At 38.3% G+C, this 16319-nt stretch overlaps 1 protein-coding gene across 3 annotated transcripts; it reads left to right on the top strand.

Moving 5' to 3' along the window:
- On the top strand, nucleotides 1-14159 carry LOC111334057 (uncharacterized). Of its 3 annotated transcripts, none has more exons than XR_002695198.2 (2): nucleotides 1-119; nucleotides 1207-1342. XR_002695198.2 is itself a non-coding variant. In XM_022939741.2 (2 exons), exon 2 carries the CDS (start codon nucleotides 10825-10827, stop codon nucleotides 14020-14022), a length of 3198 nt encoding a protein of 1065 aa, XP_022795476.2. In that variant the 5' UTR covers nucleotides 15-119; nucleotides 10757-10824; the 3' UTR covers nucleotides 14023-14159. The 3 variants fall into 3 exon arrangements, 2 of the variants coding, with proteins under 2 accessions (XP_022795476.2, XP_088613133.1); XM_022939741.2 differs by lacking the exon at nucleotides 1207-1342 and adding an exon at nucleotides 10757-14159 and having other exon boundaries at nucleotides 15-119; XM_088757007.1 differs by lacking the exon at nucleotides 1-119 and adding an exon at nucleotides 10757-14159 and having other exon boundaries at nucleotides 1250-1373.
- The last annotated feature ends 2160 nt before the right edge of the window (nucleotides 14160-16319 follow it).

Raw genomic sequence — 16319 nt, 5'->3', positions numbered from 1 at the left:
CGCTTAGAAAGCAGTTTGCTTAGAAAGCTGACGTGGAGTGAAAGAGACATAAGAAAAGAATAGTAGAAGGAAAAAGACAGGTTTCAAGGAAATTCAAAAGCACGTGAAAAGATTAGCGAGTGAGTGATTTTTCGCTTCTTGGTAGGCAGAATGATGTAGTTTATAGTGAACGAAATTCCCGATCCTTCGCCTTGAAATAACCTTTCTTTATTTAGGTACCAAGAAGGTATGTCAACATAGTATATTGAGGATAGTGAGCATAATGTTATAATTTTTTTATGAAAACTGCGAAAGCCTCGAGGTGGGTAAATGCAAGTTCCAAATGCTTCTTTGTCAAAGGTACCAAGTATGGCCAAATCCGGCGACACGTACTTGTTGGCGACGATAAGACATTTTACTTCCGGCATTCATGAAAGTGAAAATGGTCACATTTTCACTGATAATGTTAGGTGTCGAAATTTGAGGACAGTGGCGTAAGACAGCCAAATTTACCTTTGAAAACGTCCACAAGTTCTCGCAGCCCTTTTTGACAAGCCAGTTGCCGATAAAATTTTCGCCCTTCTCAATAAATTCATCGAGTGGACTGGCTTGTTTGACTCTTTTGCTTTCGTTGTGAGCAGAACCGAAACAACTTTGTGGTGAAATGCTGGGTGGATTGATGATCTCCCCACCGCTCTCTGGGCCAAAAAAAAAAAAAAATTAATATTTTCCTTCCCCAGGCGTTATGTTGTGAGCAAATGCCGTGCAGTTGTCCTTAATGCATGTTACATTTAAGTCGTTTCGCCTTAGGTCGATTTGCTTATACACTGATTCACCTACACAACTTCTTAAGTCAAATTGCCAATGCATCTTGAGTCGATTCGCGAACATAGATAGAGAAAACAAATAGGTATTGACTTGCGAGGCCTTAGGGAATAAAATAGTGCTTTGTCTTCTCAAAGAGAGTAGAAATTATAAAGATCTCCAACTCAAGAAATACAAGGACTGAATGAAAGTTGGATGTCCAGGAAAGCTTTGTTCACACGCACTGTGGATTTGCAATGATATTCATAGCTTGTACTGTTTATGTGGGGATGACAAAGCACCTCAATACTGAAGACATTCTATAAGTTAACAATACACTGTAATAGGCAAAATTACAGCAATATTACACCGTCCTTGTTAACAACGTTACATGTGCTTCATCAAATGTCTTGTTTTTGCCAGAGATCATTTACAGCAAAGGTACATGACTTCAGTAATGGAATCCCTGAAATCTCCTGTGTAATCTTCAAGTTCGCTGCTACTCTTTACGTGTGCATTGAGGCCAATCACCCCCAAAGCCTTTCAGAAAGGAATTAAGCTTGCTTATAACCATCACTCCAGTAAATCTGGTAAAGTAAAAAATTAAAGTAAAACTAATTAGATGTAGCTTTGTGAGAAAGAGTTGCTTTATTTGTTAAAATACATGTAATGGTAAACAACTTAGCCTGCAATAAGTATGTGTTATGGATTGATAGAATGCAGAATTAACATGTAGTCTACATTATTGCACTTCTATAAGACAAAGTGTATAATTACAGAAAACACATGATCTTTTTCAGACTGATACATGCACATGTAGAAATAAGCCTGCTGCATCCATCCCTAATCATAATATCACAGTATTGTGTTGTGCTCTATGCTTCATACCCTCGTGAAAATCTTTGGAGGATCTTTGAAGATTTGCATGAGGACCTTTGAGGATCCTCCCAAGGATCTTCATGGAGATCTTTAAGAAATCTTTGAGGATCGTAACAATTCTTGTTAAGATCTTCAAGGATCTTTCATTTTCTTGCCGAGATCCTCAAGGATCTTTCATTTTCTTGCCAAGATCCTCAAGGATCTTTCATTTTCTTGCCAAGATCCTCAAGGATCTTTCATTTTCTTGCCAAGATCCTCAAGGATCTTTCATTTTCTTGCCAAGATCCTCAAGGAACTTTCATTTTCTTGCCAAGATCCTCAAGGATCTTTTTATTTTCTTGCCAAGATCCTCAAAGATCTTTCATTTTCTTGCCAAGATCCTCAAGGATCTTTCATTTTCTTGCCAAGATCCTCAAGGATCTTTCATTTTCTTGCCAAGATCCTCAAGGATCTTTCATTTTCTTGCCAAGATCTCCAAGGATCTTTCATTTTCTTGCAAAGATCCTCAAGGATCTTTCATTTTCTTGCCAAGATCCTCAAGGATCTTTCATTTTCTTGCCAAGATCCTCAAGGATCTTTCATTTTCTTGCCAAGATCTCCAAGGATCTTTCATTTTCTTGCAAAGATCCTCAAGGATCTTTCATTTTCTTGCCAAGATCCTCAAAGATCTTTCATTTTCTTGCCAAGATCCTCAAAGATCTTTCATTTTCTTGCCAAGATCCTCAAGGATCTTTCATTTTCTTGCCAAGATCCTCAAGGATCTTTTTATTTTCTTGCCAAGATCCTCAAAGATCTTTCATTTTCTTGCCAAGATCCTCAAGGATCTTTCATTTTCTTGCCAAGATCCTCAAGGATCTTTTTGTTTTCTTGCCAAGATCCTCAAGCATCTTTTATTTTCTTGAAAGGTCTTGGCAAGAAAATGAAAGATCCTTCTGTAGATCTTGTTAAGAATTTGAAATATCTTCAGTGTTCTTGCTCAGACCTTTGAGGATTGTTGTAAAAATTCTTGATATGATCTAATAATCCTGCCAAGGATCTTTTAGAATCTTTATAAGTCTTGCCAATATCTATTGTGGTCTTCAACATTCCTCCCAATATCTTCACAAGTCCTCCAAGATCTTTGACAAGCTTCCAGAGAACTTGCAAGGGAAACTCAACAATTTTGCAGCAAATATGTGAGGATCTTCAATAAACATTATTTATAACAATGATAAGCCTCAAGAAATTTATAAACTGTGGAAATAATATATTTTTATTGTGACTACAAAGAGTTATTTATACCAACCAATAGTATTAAATTATTATTAGGCGTAGCCCATGGCCTACCGGTGGTCAGATTTTTAAGAACATAAAAATAAAATCAGTAAGAGTCGAACGAATACGCTGGTGTACAATTATCTGTCTCTGAAAAGGGTATACTAAGAGGTCGCTAACACGATTTTCAACGTCTGAGGGAACGAAACACTGCAAATATCAAAGGGGGAGGGGGCAATATTACATGGTCGCAGAGGATATACAAAATGGCGGCTTTATGATGCAGGCTGTCAGTTGGTAACATATAGTGGAGTGCTGGTGTAAAAATGTAATGAACGGCATTATATTGGAGAGCATACATCTCGAGTTAAGAATATGCAAACATTACGTGCCAGGCCAATTTTTTAAGTGCCCTCAAGTGCTGTAGAGTATTGAATTTGCAACGAGCCCCCCGCGACACGCTCGCATTGCCGTCGTAAACATTTCGCAAACTTTACTTGCTTTTCCAAAGAAAGGGCCAGTATTGCACTAATTTGAAAGGAGAGCTGATATGATGATGTTTGCCCAAAAGTTGCGTTTAACCGGCTTTTGTTCCTTGATTTCCTTATTCTATCAGAAGGTTAAGAAATTGTGATTGGAATGTGGCCGCCAAAACAGCAGAAGAAAGTCGTTGGTAAAACAGTACTCAGGAAAACGTTGAAAGGTTTCTAGCAATGCTATCCTTTTAAAAATCTTACCACCTGTAGGCCATAGGGTAGGCCACAGGGTAGGCCATTGCCTAGGCCAGGTTTTGTCCACATCTGACAAAAAACCAAAGTTTTGCAAGGAAGTTAAATGTTTCCACTTAAGGTTATTTTTTCTGAACTTTTCCCCAAATGACCTGAATACTTAAAAAATGCTGGAACCTCCAGACTCCTTTTACCCACTTGGTTCCTATAATTGTATTCCCTTCTATTTACAACATGCTGTTATATTTGATGTATGCTGTAGTTCTTTGTCAATGTTCCGGCTAAGACTTACCAAGGGCGGGAAAAACATATCTTTGAGGACTCAAATAAAGATCACAGCCTCTGAAAAGATCCTTGTTTTGTTTTAAAGGATCTATCTTCAAGAATCCTTGCACAGATCTTGTGGAGATCTGGACAAGGATCTCTTTGAGATTCTTATCAAATCCTCCAGGATCCTAGCAAAGATCTTAATAAGATGTTTGAAAGCATCCTTTAAAGATCTTGAAAGATCCTCATTTTCCCTTGAAGATCTTGAAGTATCCTTACAAAGAGCTTGATAAGATCTTTGAAAGGATCCTTTAAGATCTTTGAAAGATCTTCGTTTTTTCGTCAAATATCTTTAAGGATCCTTACAAAGATCTTGAAAAGATCTTGGCATGGATCCTTGTAAGATCCTCATTAAATCCTTGAGGATCCTGGCAAAGATCTTAAAAAGATCTTGGTCAGGATCCTTTCAAGATCTCTGAAAGATCCTTGGTTTTTCTTCAAAGATCTTGTAAGATCCTTGCAAAGATCTTGAAAAGATCTTGATAAGGATTCTTGTAAGATCCTCATTAAATCCCTGAGGATCTTAACAAAGATCTTGAAAAGATCCTGCAAAGGATCCTTCTAAGATCTTTGAAAGATCCTTGGTTTTTCTTCACAGATCTTGTAGGATCCTTGCAAAGATCTTGAAAAGATGTTGATAAGGATTCTTGTAAGATCCTCATTGAATCCTTGAGGATCTTAGCAAAGATCTTGAAAAGATTTTGCAAAGCATACTTTAAGATCTTTGAAAGATCCTTGGTTTTTCTTTAAAGATCTTGTTAGATCATTGCAAAGATCTTGCAAAGATCTTGATAAGGACCCTTGTAAGATCTTTATCAAATCCTAGAGGATCCTAGCAAAGATTTTATTAAGATCCTTAATAGGATCCTTTTAAGATCTTAGAAAGATCCCTGTTTTGTCCTTGAGGATCTTTGAAGGACCCTGACTAAGAAGTTTGGAAGGATCTTTACAAGGATCTTAGTAGGATCCTCAGAGGATCTTCAAAAGATTCTTGAGGATTTTATCAAATGATTAATTTTTGCATATAAAGATCTTTGATGATCCTTCAAAGATCCTTATAGGATCCTTTGAAGATCCTCATCTTTAAGGTTGGCACACACGAGGGGACTAGTCCCTGCGACTAGTCCCAGCGACCAGTTTCATGCGACTAGTCCCTTCGTGTGAACTACACATTTCTGTGGTCGCTGGGACCAAAATTTGGTCCCTGCGACTGGTCGCACGAATTCAAACTGGTTTGAATTCGTGCGACCAGTCGCAGGGACTTGTCGCATGAAACAAATGTTTTTCCCTTCGTGTGAACTGTTTGTGCGACCAGTCCCTGCGACTAAACGGTAAATAAGCCAATCACGGGTCAGTATGATGCGTGACTTCCGGTATTTGAAAACATTGCAGTTTCTATGAATTTTCCCTGACGTCTAGATTTCTACAACTGAAGAATAAAAAACTATTTCTAGTTTTGTAAACATATACAGATGTCTTGGAGCCGTTTTTATGGAATTTTTTACCCTATTTGACTGTGTCTGATAAAAATAAAATTAAAAAAAAACAAAAGCGGAACACGTAAAAGCATGAATAATCCGACTGAATAAGTGTAGTTCGTTTGCGTTGATGTTTAATAGTGCTACAATGAAAAGTTTCCAAATTTTAATTGTTTTCGTGTAACGCACCAGACTAAGAAACATCATTTGCCTCTTAATTTTCCTATGTTCTTGTGCAATTGAGTGCCCTCGTGTGAACGCCTTAAGGGACTAGTCCCTGCTACCGGTCCCCTCGTGTAAACCCTTCAAAGACTTGTTGCCGGGACTAGTCACACGGACTAGTCGCAGGGACTAGTCCCCTCGTGTGTGCCGACCTTTAAGGATCCTTGACAGGTCTTTGACAATCCTCAAAGATCCTTAAAGATCCTGTGAGGTTTTTCACCAGGGCTGAGCTAACATCACTAAATCAAAATGACAGTCAAATAGGAGATCATACGGTTTTGTCTCGCACCCATTGACTGTTTTATTGCTGAACTTTGTGATGATGTAGCTTAGACCTTAAAGAAACACTATAAAGACAACATGTTGTGAGATTTTAATGCTTGGTGCCGATTGTGAGTGGTGGCTCTAAGCCAGATCTTTGAGTTTCTACACTATTTTTTAGTAAACACATGAAAGCAGCAGTTTCTATTATCTGGATTTTTCATAGAATTATGTTCTGTGATTTTAATGCTTGGTGCAGATTGCCAGTGGTGGCGCTAAGCCAGATCTTTGAGTTTTTGCACCATTTTTGGTAAACACACCAAAGCAGCAGATGATAATATATTTATCATTCTTAGCAAACACGGGCATTAAAGGGGCAAAGTTTGCATTAAGTGGAAATTTCATGTGAGATTTGAATGCTTTGTGCAGGCTAAGCCGTTGCTGCCAGGGTTTGTACAAATTTATTAACTTTCACTTAAATGATGCATCACTGATATTCATCAAACACATTGCAAGTGTTATGTATTCCGAATACAAGGCCAGGAATACAGTAAAACATATCAAGATGGCAGTAAGAACTGTTTTTAATCTCCAAACAAAACCTCGTGTACAATACAAAATATGGAAAGCAGGTCTTGTGGCAATAGCTTCTACATAGAGCAGGGAACCTAAAAATAGGGAAAATCTAACCGCAAGTACATGTAGCAGATTTTGCTACAAGTCCTTTCCTGTGGTTTAAGTGAAAGGCAATTAAATGAATCTTGATGAATTTATGTCTTACAGATGAAGTAGCTGGTAATTATGAGTAATTTTCGTAGATAAAATTGCCTCCCCCCATTAGAGGGGACAAGTTTTGGTAGTTGTCTTGGCGAGTTAGGCAATGGACTCTACCAAACAGGAATTACATTCCCAAATTCAAACACTTATATTATGTAAACAGCATGTAGGTAACTGTTAGGTTCAGGGTGACATAATGAAATGCATAGGCATACCTACATTTGTTTTTAAATAATATTTTTTGCTCAAATTTATCTTTCAAAATTTTCGTGTGTGAAAGTTTCAGACTCAGGTCAAGGTGATGTTATTGGATAAGGAAGATGACAAACCTGTTTGGGAGCTAATAAGTCAGCTTAGGTTAAAAAAACATGTCATATAAAGTTTGATTTATTTATAATATTCTACACCAGTTCGGATATTGCAATGTAAGTAAAGTGTTTTTTACGTCAATTATACTCTTACTGTATATACGAAAGTAGTAGAAAGTGTTTCTGTGTCTGGTGACTTGCTTCTCTGACTCAAGATAATTAAAATAATTTTTGTTACATTACAACATTGAGAACAGTCTGATCATTCCCTGAGTCTTCTTAACTTCCTTTTGTGCTTTCACGAGAAATCACGTTATCGCAATGGGAGCTGTTATGTTATGCCAATGCACGTTTCATGAGTTTTTTTTGGACCTCGTACTTTTCAAAGCATCCTTGTTTGTTTTTTTTTTAGTTCAAAGCTGTAAATCGAGCCAGTCTTCTAAACAAATCGAGTAAAGGAATACAACAGGAGCAATAGACACATCCTTTAGTTATTTCATCTCGATCCATGATTTTTTCCAAGGTTCCAAAATAAAGATTTCATTTCAGCATACAGATTGCTTCTTTGCTATCCAAGAGATGCAGTGTGAAATTCGAGACGTAAGACGATATCGGAGATCGTGCAGTTTTAATTAATGTGACCGCGTATGACTACAATCTTCACCCTGCGTATAAAGGTTAACGCAGGGCTCTCACCAAAAGTCATAACTGACCTGACAGGCCGACCATTTGAAAAATGAAATATGCTTTTCCCGGGAGTTTTCACTGAAACCACTCACTGCTGTGCATACCATTTAAAATTACACTATAGTGCATACCATTTAAAATTACATTATAGTTAACTATGGCCTCTACTAACTATGGGTCTGGCTGTACATTTCTGATATCAACGCACTGAGGAACACAAGCTATAGCGGTTAGTGAATATCCGTCAGAAAATGGAACGTGATATGGAACCGAACAACATCGCGAAAACTTTTACCATCTTAAAAAAATGCGAGAGCAGAGTTGATTGTCTTATCCAACGGTGAATAAACATCGTGACTCAATCTGCGCGAAGCTATTATTTACTTAAACAGCTCTCAAGCACGAAGCTATTTATTTATTCAGTATTTCTAAGCTCAATTAATTTTTCAATTTTTTCACTGTTTTAGGTCTTTATCGTTGTTAAGTTTTTTATTGAATTTTTAACACATTTTAATGTTCGCGACAATCTCATCTGTTTTTTGTACTGTGATGTATGCTGTTTTTATTTTCATTTGAACTTGAAAATGGCCTCGGAGAGGTCGAAACGTCGTTCGTTTTTATTGCTTATTTTTCTTACTAAGTCAATATCAAAGAAACTACTTATTAAGTTCTGATAGTCTGGCCGGCCAGTTCAGACAAATGGTAAGCACCCTTAGTGTCGCCTTTAATAGATAAAGATCACATAGGGGTTTTGTTAACCTTTAATTCAACCGACCTGAAGCACCAAAATGTACTCATTCATCCTTCGTTACCATTATGATCCTTTAAACTGAAACTAAAGACAGTGAAAGATTTAAAATCATTGTATGCTGCTTTAATTTAACATCAAAGGTCCTACAATTTAAAAGTTTATTTTGGAACAAATTAAAGGCCATGAAAACCTGACCTTAAGGTAAATATTCTTTAATTTAATTAAAGGTCAATTTAAGGTATAATAAAGGTACATTCTACATTTTTGATATTTAATGCCACAATTAAAGATCGAACAGACCTTTTGGTGAGCTTTAATTTTTCACTAAAGACACCAAAATCTAATTATAAGCTTTCGTCCTGTGCCAATAAAGCACTTTTTCTTAAAACTCGTGTAGTATAGAATGGAGACATCTTTTCAAACTTTTATCTCAGTAAATTCAGTGTGACTTAAACCTTGATTTACAAATCCGAATGTTCCTTTGCACTTACTTGTGAGAACTAAATGCTAATACACTGTAATGAGAACTCACTGCTGCATGAACACATTTTCTGTTGACTATATATGTCTTACACGTAAGCTTTTTATTAGTTTGTGAAACGAGCATGTTCACGAATCGATTTGAGGTGTGTAGGCGAATGGACTTCAGTGTGGGCAAATCAACTTGTATGCGAAATGACCAGTATGGATCTTTATCCTTTTACTCTCAACATTCCATTGTACAATTGAACTTTAAATTCACTTTATTTCAAAGTGGCTGTTCTGGGTACCCAAAAACGTGTCTTATGACCATTTTCTGTGAAATTTGGCATGAAATACCCTATCGAGGAATCATATCTGAGACATTATAGTATTTATCTTTTTGGGAGAGCAGCACCAGCAAATTTTACTTCATAGGATCTCAGTTCCAGTTGAGGGGCCGTATGCAAAAATGCCAGTTACTTTGTCAAATTGGGGGCAAATTTTGAGCACACTGCTGTGCTTAAATTCTGAAACAAACCGAACAAGTCATACATGTAAGCAAAAAATGAAGGCAATAGGTTTAAAAGAGGCCAAAATATTTTTTTCTCCTTCTGTCTTTCTCCTGTTACCCTATTTTTCACTTACGACTTGTGATAATTCACTGGAAAACCTTAATACAGTTTATTTCTCAAAATAGACCTTTTCACGGATGTTACGCAAAATCACAATTTCTGTCTTTTTCACATAAACATACAGACTTTGGTGTATTGATTTATCGCTCTGAATGCAGTGTACCAGCAAAGTTTGATAAGAATGTGCCAAACTCGTGCAAATATAGGACTCCAAATGTAGCAAATTTTACAAAGAATTGCATGCTAGGGGGCAGTTGCCCTGGCATACACTTTTTCGTAAGAATTGGCAACTCTGAGGTTCCATACTTTTGTGAATTTATAACAGATTCGTTTTAACTTTGCAGGTCTACTAAATTCGGTTTGATAAATTGAGCGATGAAGGTATATTTTAGTTCAGTGACATTTAAAGACGTTTCTATTTGGCTGTGATTTAACAAAATGACATATATGAGAACGTCGGTTACAATACCTATTATCATTAAAGTTTTAGGCAAGTTCAGTGGAATCTCCGCACAAAATCTTCATGCCCATGAGAATACATTGGTAGTAATTTCCTGAAATCTTACTAGACTGCGCCCTTAGTTTAGCTCAGATCATTTTACTTTTACAGTGCGACTACTCAAACCGGGGCACTTGGATAAGATTCTTAAGTTTTTTCGCAAGCGGACAAATAGCAGTCAAATATTTCAACGGTGCGACTGTTGAAAAATTCAAAACCGTTTGAACTTTACAGACCTTTCTGGAAACAGGCCTCTTTTCTGGCTAGTCAATTTTGATTCAAAATTTGTGAAGGTCTCAATATCTCGCGAAAGATTTCCTCCGATAGGCTACGGAAAAGAAATAAGTTTGAAAATAGCCGTCACTTGTACAATGTTTTTTTTTTTTTTACCAAATATTCAATTGAGACTGAATCAAAAAGGTGGCATTTATGACAATGGCCGCCGACATTCCCAACTTTTGGGGGAGCGTGTGTTCAAACGGTTTTAAATTTTTTAACAGTCGCATCGTTGAAATACTTGAATGTTATTGGTCCGTTTGCGAAAAAACTTAAGAATCTTTTGTTTAGAAAAAACGCTGTGGTTGGATAATCTTCGTCCCAGTCCCCCGGTTCGAGTAGTCGCACTGTAAAGAAAAGCGTCTGCCAGTGAATAGAAGAAATTAAGCAAAATCCTGATATGTCATTGTGCTTTTGTTTTGTTGGTTGAAGGTAAAATTGGTTCAGTTTGCACAAGCTTACATTCCTCTCACCCTATTCGCACAAAGTACGCGATTCAGATGAACTCTCAAATAATGGCACAGGCAAGACCACCCGATGTCACCTCTATTGATATGAGTGGAAAGCTGTTGAAAGCTGTGATGGCAGATGACTACGATGAGGTGAGGAACTTGCTGGAGAGAGGAGCAAACCCCAACTTTGTAACTTCTAATCTAACCGATGGTACGGCCACCCCATTCCATTCTTCCGTACGACGTAATAAAGTGAACATTGTTCGGTGCATGCTCGAATATGGTGCAGATGTGAATCTCGTAGACGAAGATGGTGACTCGCCTTTATTCTCGGCAGTATATAAATCTACAGATCCAGAAATCCGTAATTGCTTGTTAGAAAATGGGGCCAATGCCAACCATGTCAACAATGCAGGGAACACGGCACTCTTGCACATGCTTGAGGGATATGTTCTGGAGGGTCTGGAGTTTGACCTAGAGGCGGTATTCCTACTTCTTGATATGTGTAGCAATTTGGAGCAGCATTCCTCGAGTGGGCGTTCTCTAATACATTTTGTATCAGCTATCCATCTTTTTGACGAGAGATGTAACTCACCAAACCACAGATGCCTGCAATTTCTGGCAAAATTAATAGACAGAGGAGTATCAGTCGACAAGAAGGACACTACTGGTGCAACCGTTCTTCATGCCCTAGCCTCAGTCGCTTGTATCGAAGGCATACAGTTTGTTTCAGACAGCACAACTATGGTTGATGCTACTGCGAGGGACATCAAGGGACAGACAGCTCTTCATAAACTGTGTGGCAAGCCATACAGTGTCGACTTTGCCAATTGTTTGAATTGGCTACTTTTGCATGGGTGCCATGTTAACGAAGCGGATTGCTATGGCAGAACTGCACTCCACTATGCTACTAGCTCTCAGTTCACGAATGTGAGCACAGTACAGGCACTTATCAACAAAGGTGCAAATGTAAAGGCCGTAGACAAGGCTGGCTTAAATCCATTACACATGTGTGTTTTGCCAACCGTGCTCGTACCAGTTATGGAGGAAGAGGATGAGTTCCCAGCAAAAGCTGGTGTTTGCGATGTCATTCAGCTACTTGCTTCTGCTGGACTGGATGTTAACACTACAGACAATGCTGACTTCACACCCCTTCATTTTGCATTGAGAGAGAAAGATGTCGCTGTAATAACAAAGTTACTGCAGCTTGGAGCAGATGTAACCTTGAAAACACGCACAGGGGAGACAGCTCTACATCGCTCTACAATAGATTATGAAACATTCGAAGCATTCATGAGATTTGACAAACACGACAATCTTAACGTAAATATCCAGGACAAATTTCACTCAACTCCTCTGCACTGGGCCATTTGGTACCATGAAGTGCTTGTTGTGAGGAAACTCTTAGAATTTGGTTCTTCACTATCCATCAAAGACAACATGGGAAACACACCTTGTGATATAGCTCGATTACTTGAGGATACCATTATTCTTGAAGAACTAGGCATACTTGATGAGATATCTTATCTCAGAGACGTTACAGGAGTAAATAAAGAGGGAATCATGGATGCTCATGCTGCACCAGATCTTTTGGAAATCGATACAGCTTTGCATTGTGCAGGACTGTTCTCTCCCTCTGCCCACTCTGGCCCCTTGCAAGAATCATGTGAAACAGATACTACAGAAAGTCATAATACCATAGAAAGATTTGCACATTCTAGTGCCAAAATAAAAACGAGAGAAATAACTCAATCTGACACGAATGTCACATCAGTTACAATGAACAAGAATGAAGAAAAGAAAAATCAGGCAGACAGTAGCCTTGCAGTTCGTGACGACGAACACAGCCCTGCAGATGTTTCTTCCCACGTGACTGTCCATGAAAATCAAGATACAGCTTCAGAAAACTCGCCTTCTTGGGAAACCTGCAGTTCAGCTGATTCAGTTGTTTTTGTTGTTGAAAGAGAGTGTAGCGGGAAGACGGACATGTATCCTGATTGTCCAATTTTGCGCGAAATAGATCATCAAGGAAGAAGTGTCATGTTCAGGGAATGGACAGAACACCTAGTAGAACACAGAGGCCCTCTCAACCATTACGCAAAAAGATTTGTTTTAGACTGCAGAGACATGGGATTGTGTCCTGACAACATGGAAAACACTGACATTGCAGCTGCAATACATGACACTATAACAAATGCTGCTTCTAAGGTGGCTCAGCTGAATCCTCTACTCAAATGTGATGTAAGTTTGTCTGGTAGTTGGGCTGAAGGCACAAAAATTGGATTTCCAAATGAGTTTGATTATAAATGGACTTTGATCAATTTCAATGACAGTTTTATCCCGGAAGAAACAGAAACACATCCTTTGGGATACACAAAATTGCGACTGCGGGAGAGTGAAGCTTTTGATCACAATTTGACGCGCTACGTGGACACTGATGGTTTCCTAGATAGTAGGAATTTGATTCGTGACCTCTATACAACGATCAACGATGCTATTTTTAGTGGAGGTATTATTGCCTCTGAAAGTCTTTACCTCAGAAAACATCTGAAAGTTGACAAGGGTTCCATCAGCAAGTTGGCCTTCCGCTGGGTTGGAACTCTGTTTAAAGATTTGCTAATCGAAGTAGACATTGTACCGGCCATCAAACCATCTGTGTGGACACCTAGATGTATTGAAGTGAATCACTCTGGCCTCATAACGTCTCCAAAAGAAAGCAAAACTAGCATAGTGCTCAAAACACCAAGTCCACGCTTGGTAAAGAACTGGAATGCACATTTCCGCATATCTGTATCTGAATATGAAGCCCAGATTTTGCAAAATATCCCCCTTCCTGTTCTGCGTGGGTACATCTTGCTAAAGTCGCTAAAGGACACCTTGTACATGCCACAAATATACGACCACGATCAGATAGACGGCCTAATGGAGGCAACTATATCTACATACATGTTGAAGACGTGTTTTCTGCACGAGCTCAAGGCGGCCAAGGATACTTGTGACCCTACGCTGGAGCTGGCTAGAGACAGCAAGTCAGATGAAGTCAGCATAACATGGGCAAGGAGGATCATCGAACGTATGGAATTATCCATCGAAAGAAGCGAGCTGAAGAGCTTCTTTGTGCCTGGAGTGAACTTACTTGTCAACCATAGCATGACAGTTGTCAATGATCAATACATACTGGAAGCTGAATGTCAGTGTCTGAGCCATCTGCTAAATGTAGCTATACTGCATGAGTTCAGTGACTAACGCAATTGTGGTTCAGTTTCAAGTTTGATGGAGTTAATGGTCCACCCATTCAATAATCCGGCTCATTAGGGTTACATTTCCTTTAGTACATGTGTTTTTTTTTATAGTGTGAACATGATTTACCTCTTCACTGTTCAGGCAATTATCAAGAAGTACTCTGAGAGGACAATCAAATCAACAACAACAACAACAACAACAACAACAACTTATTCATTATCTCTCCATTTCACGTTACAAATATTATATTATACAAATAATTATATTATACATTGTAGTTGTTGCCCTGTAAATAGCTACAGCTCATCTAAGCGGGGCAAGATAAAAGCGCTGACACATTACATAAAAGAAAGTTGATAAAATTACATTACCATAGTCACCGAAAATACTGAAAAAAAAAGATAGGCTGCAATTAGATTGCATAACAATTACAGTAATTTACGAGTACGGTTTCATGTGCGTTTGGTTAAACTATAAGTAATCAAATATCAAACAGCGCACTTTGCCCAGGTTTTGAGGACTCTCTATTCCGCTGGCTTACATACACTTGTAGACCACTTTTATAAATGGCTGTCGGATTAAAATTTTTTTGTTTACATATAAATTTGCCTGGGTGGCCTCGTTCTTCAGTACAAAATTCAAAAGAATACATTATCTCAAGCGAGGCCACTCGGGCAAATTTAAATTTAAACAAAAGAATATTAATCCGGCAGCCATTTATGAAAGTGGTCTATAGCCTTGAATGAACCTTCTCGCAAGGCGCTCTGCCGGAGAGCTCAGATTTGTGTGACGTGTCACGGCTCTGCAAAGTGTTGTACAAGGCATATGAATTAAGGCTTGACAGCGGGACACTTTTATGAGCCCATATAATTCAATTTCACGCGGCAATTTTAACTTCGTGACCAATGGGACGCTAGATCTCGCTGTAGCGGTTGCCCAGTCTCCAACCTGTTTTCCAACAGGAAGTGTTACTTCAGAGCGAAAAACAGAATGACATCGAGATTGCCTTATGGTACTCTACATCTCGCTATAGGAGTAAGGCATCTCCCTTTTCCAATTTAATATGAATTGGGTTATGGGGAATCAATATTTCGAAGGCAATTGACAAGACAAGCCGAATTAACGCGAAAATCTCTGCTGGAAAGGCACAAAGTGCTACCTTTCTCAGGCCTCTTATCACTCTCCTCGTCCGCCATATTGGATCAAACAAGAAGGGTGACTGCATTTTTAGTCACTCGTATGTATTTCATGTAATTATGATTAAGATATTATTGTATTCAAAGCCAGTGGATATAATGTGATTATCATAATTCCAGTCTCTACAACTGTGAATTGCGACAAGAATTGAATTAAACACGTCGTATTCTCTGAAAAACTTACCGGTCCTGATTCGAATGTTTGCGACTATAATGGGTTTTTTTAGCCTAAAAACCTCGTGATACGCCATTTAAGGAATGAACCGAAAATGAATGATTACCACTAAAAAACAATGTGGCTTTTAAATTAATTGTGATAAATTACTTGAACACCGTCAACTATCGACTTTTTTTGCATCTAAAACAAAAGACCATCGGCGTCTTTAACTTTTTCGCAAGCAGTAAGTTCTTTGCTTAGCTTTTGACTATTCGAATTGCCTTTGCTGTCGTTATTTTTTATGTCGTAAGTATTGTTGGGAAGAACCAGGCAAAACAGAATTATATACAAACAAATTTGCACAAACGATAAAGCGGTTGGACACATATCTCATAGATACAGGCATACACTAATAATTCTTACAACTATTTACCTAGCAAAACATCAGCTGTTTATAAACCTTGTTGAAACTTCCTCACTCCTGCGCGTGGCGCGGATTTAGTTATGCGCGGCGCGGGTTCAATGAAAATGTAACACAAGGTTTTCGAGTAAGTTAGTTGAGTTTTCATCGATTAAAATTGATAATCAAAGACAGTTCGAGTGATCATTACAAACCTATAAAGAAACACTCTTACAACCGTAAATTTAAAAACTGATGCATCGAAAGGAAGGTTTCATACCTATGTGCAAAAAGGGCTGCATTATGCAAAAACTAATGCTGCCATTCTATACTGAGTTGCCTGATTTAGAAACTGTGTGCTGCAAACCCAGTTGTGCACACGTGGCATTAACAGCGGTGATCTGTTTAACTTGAGGCGCGTATGGAATACATGTGCAGCTGGTGTATGTATTGAAACTCTTGGCCAGCTAAAAAAAAAAAAAATGAAGGCACCGTCTCCTCCTCTACCCTTCCCGACAGTTTTTAGCCACATTAAATACAAGTCAGA

This window comes from Stylophora pistillata, chromosome 4 (assembly GCF_964205215.1).
Source record: "Stylophora pistillata chromosome 4, jaStyPist1.2, whole genome shotgun sequence".
NCBI classification, from domain to species: Eukaryota; Metazoa; Cnidaria; class Anthozoa; order Scleractinia; family Pocilloporidae; genus Stylophora; species Stylophora pistillata.
Note: the sequence above shows the minus strand (reverse complement) of the source record. Positions and strands in the feature narration are given on the sequence as shown.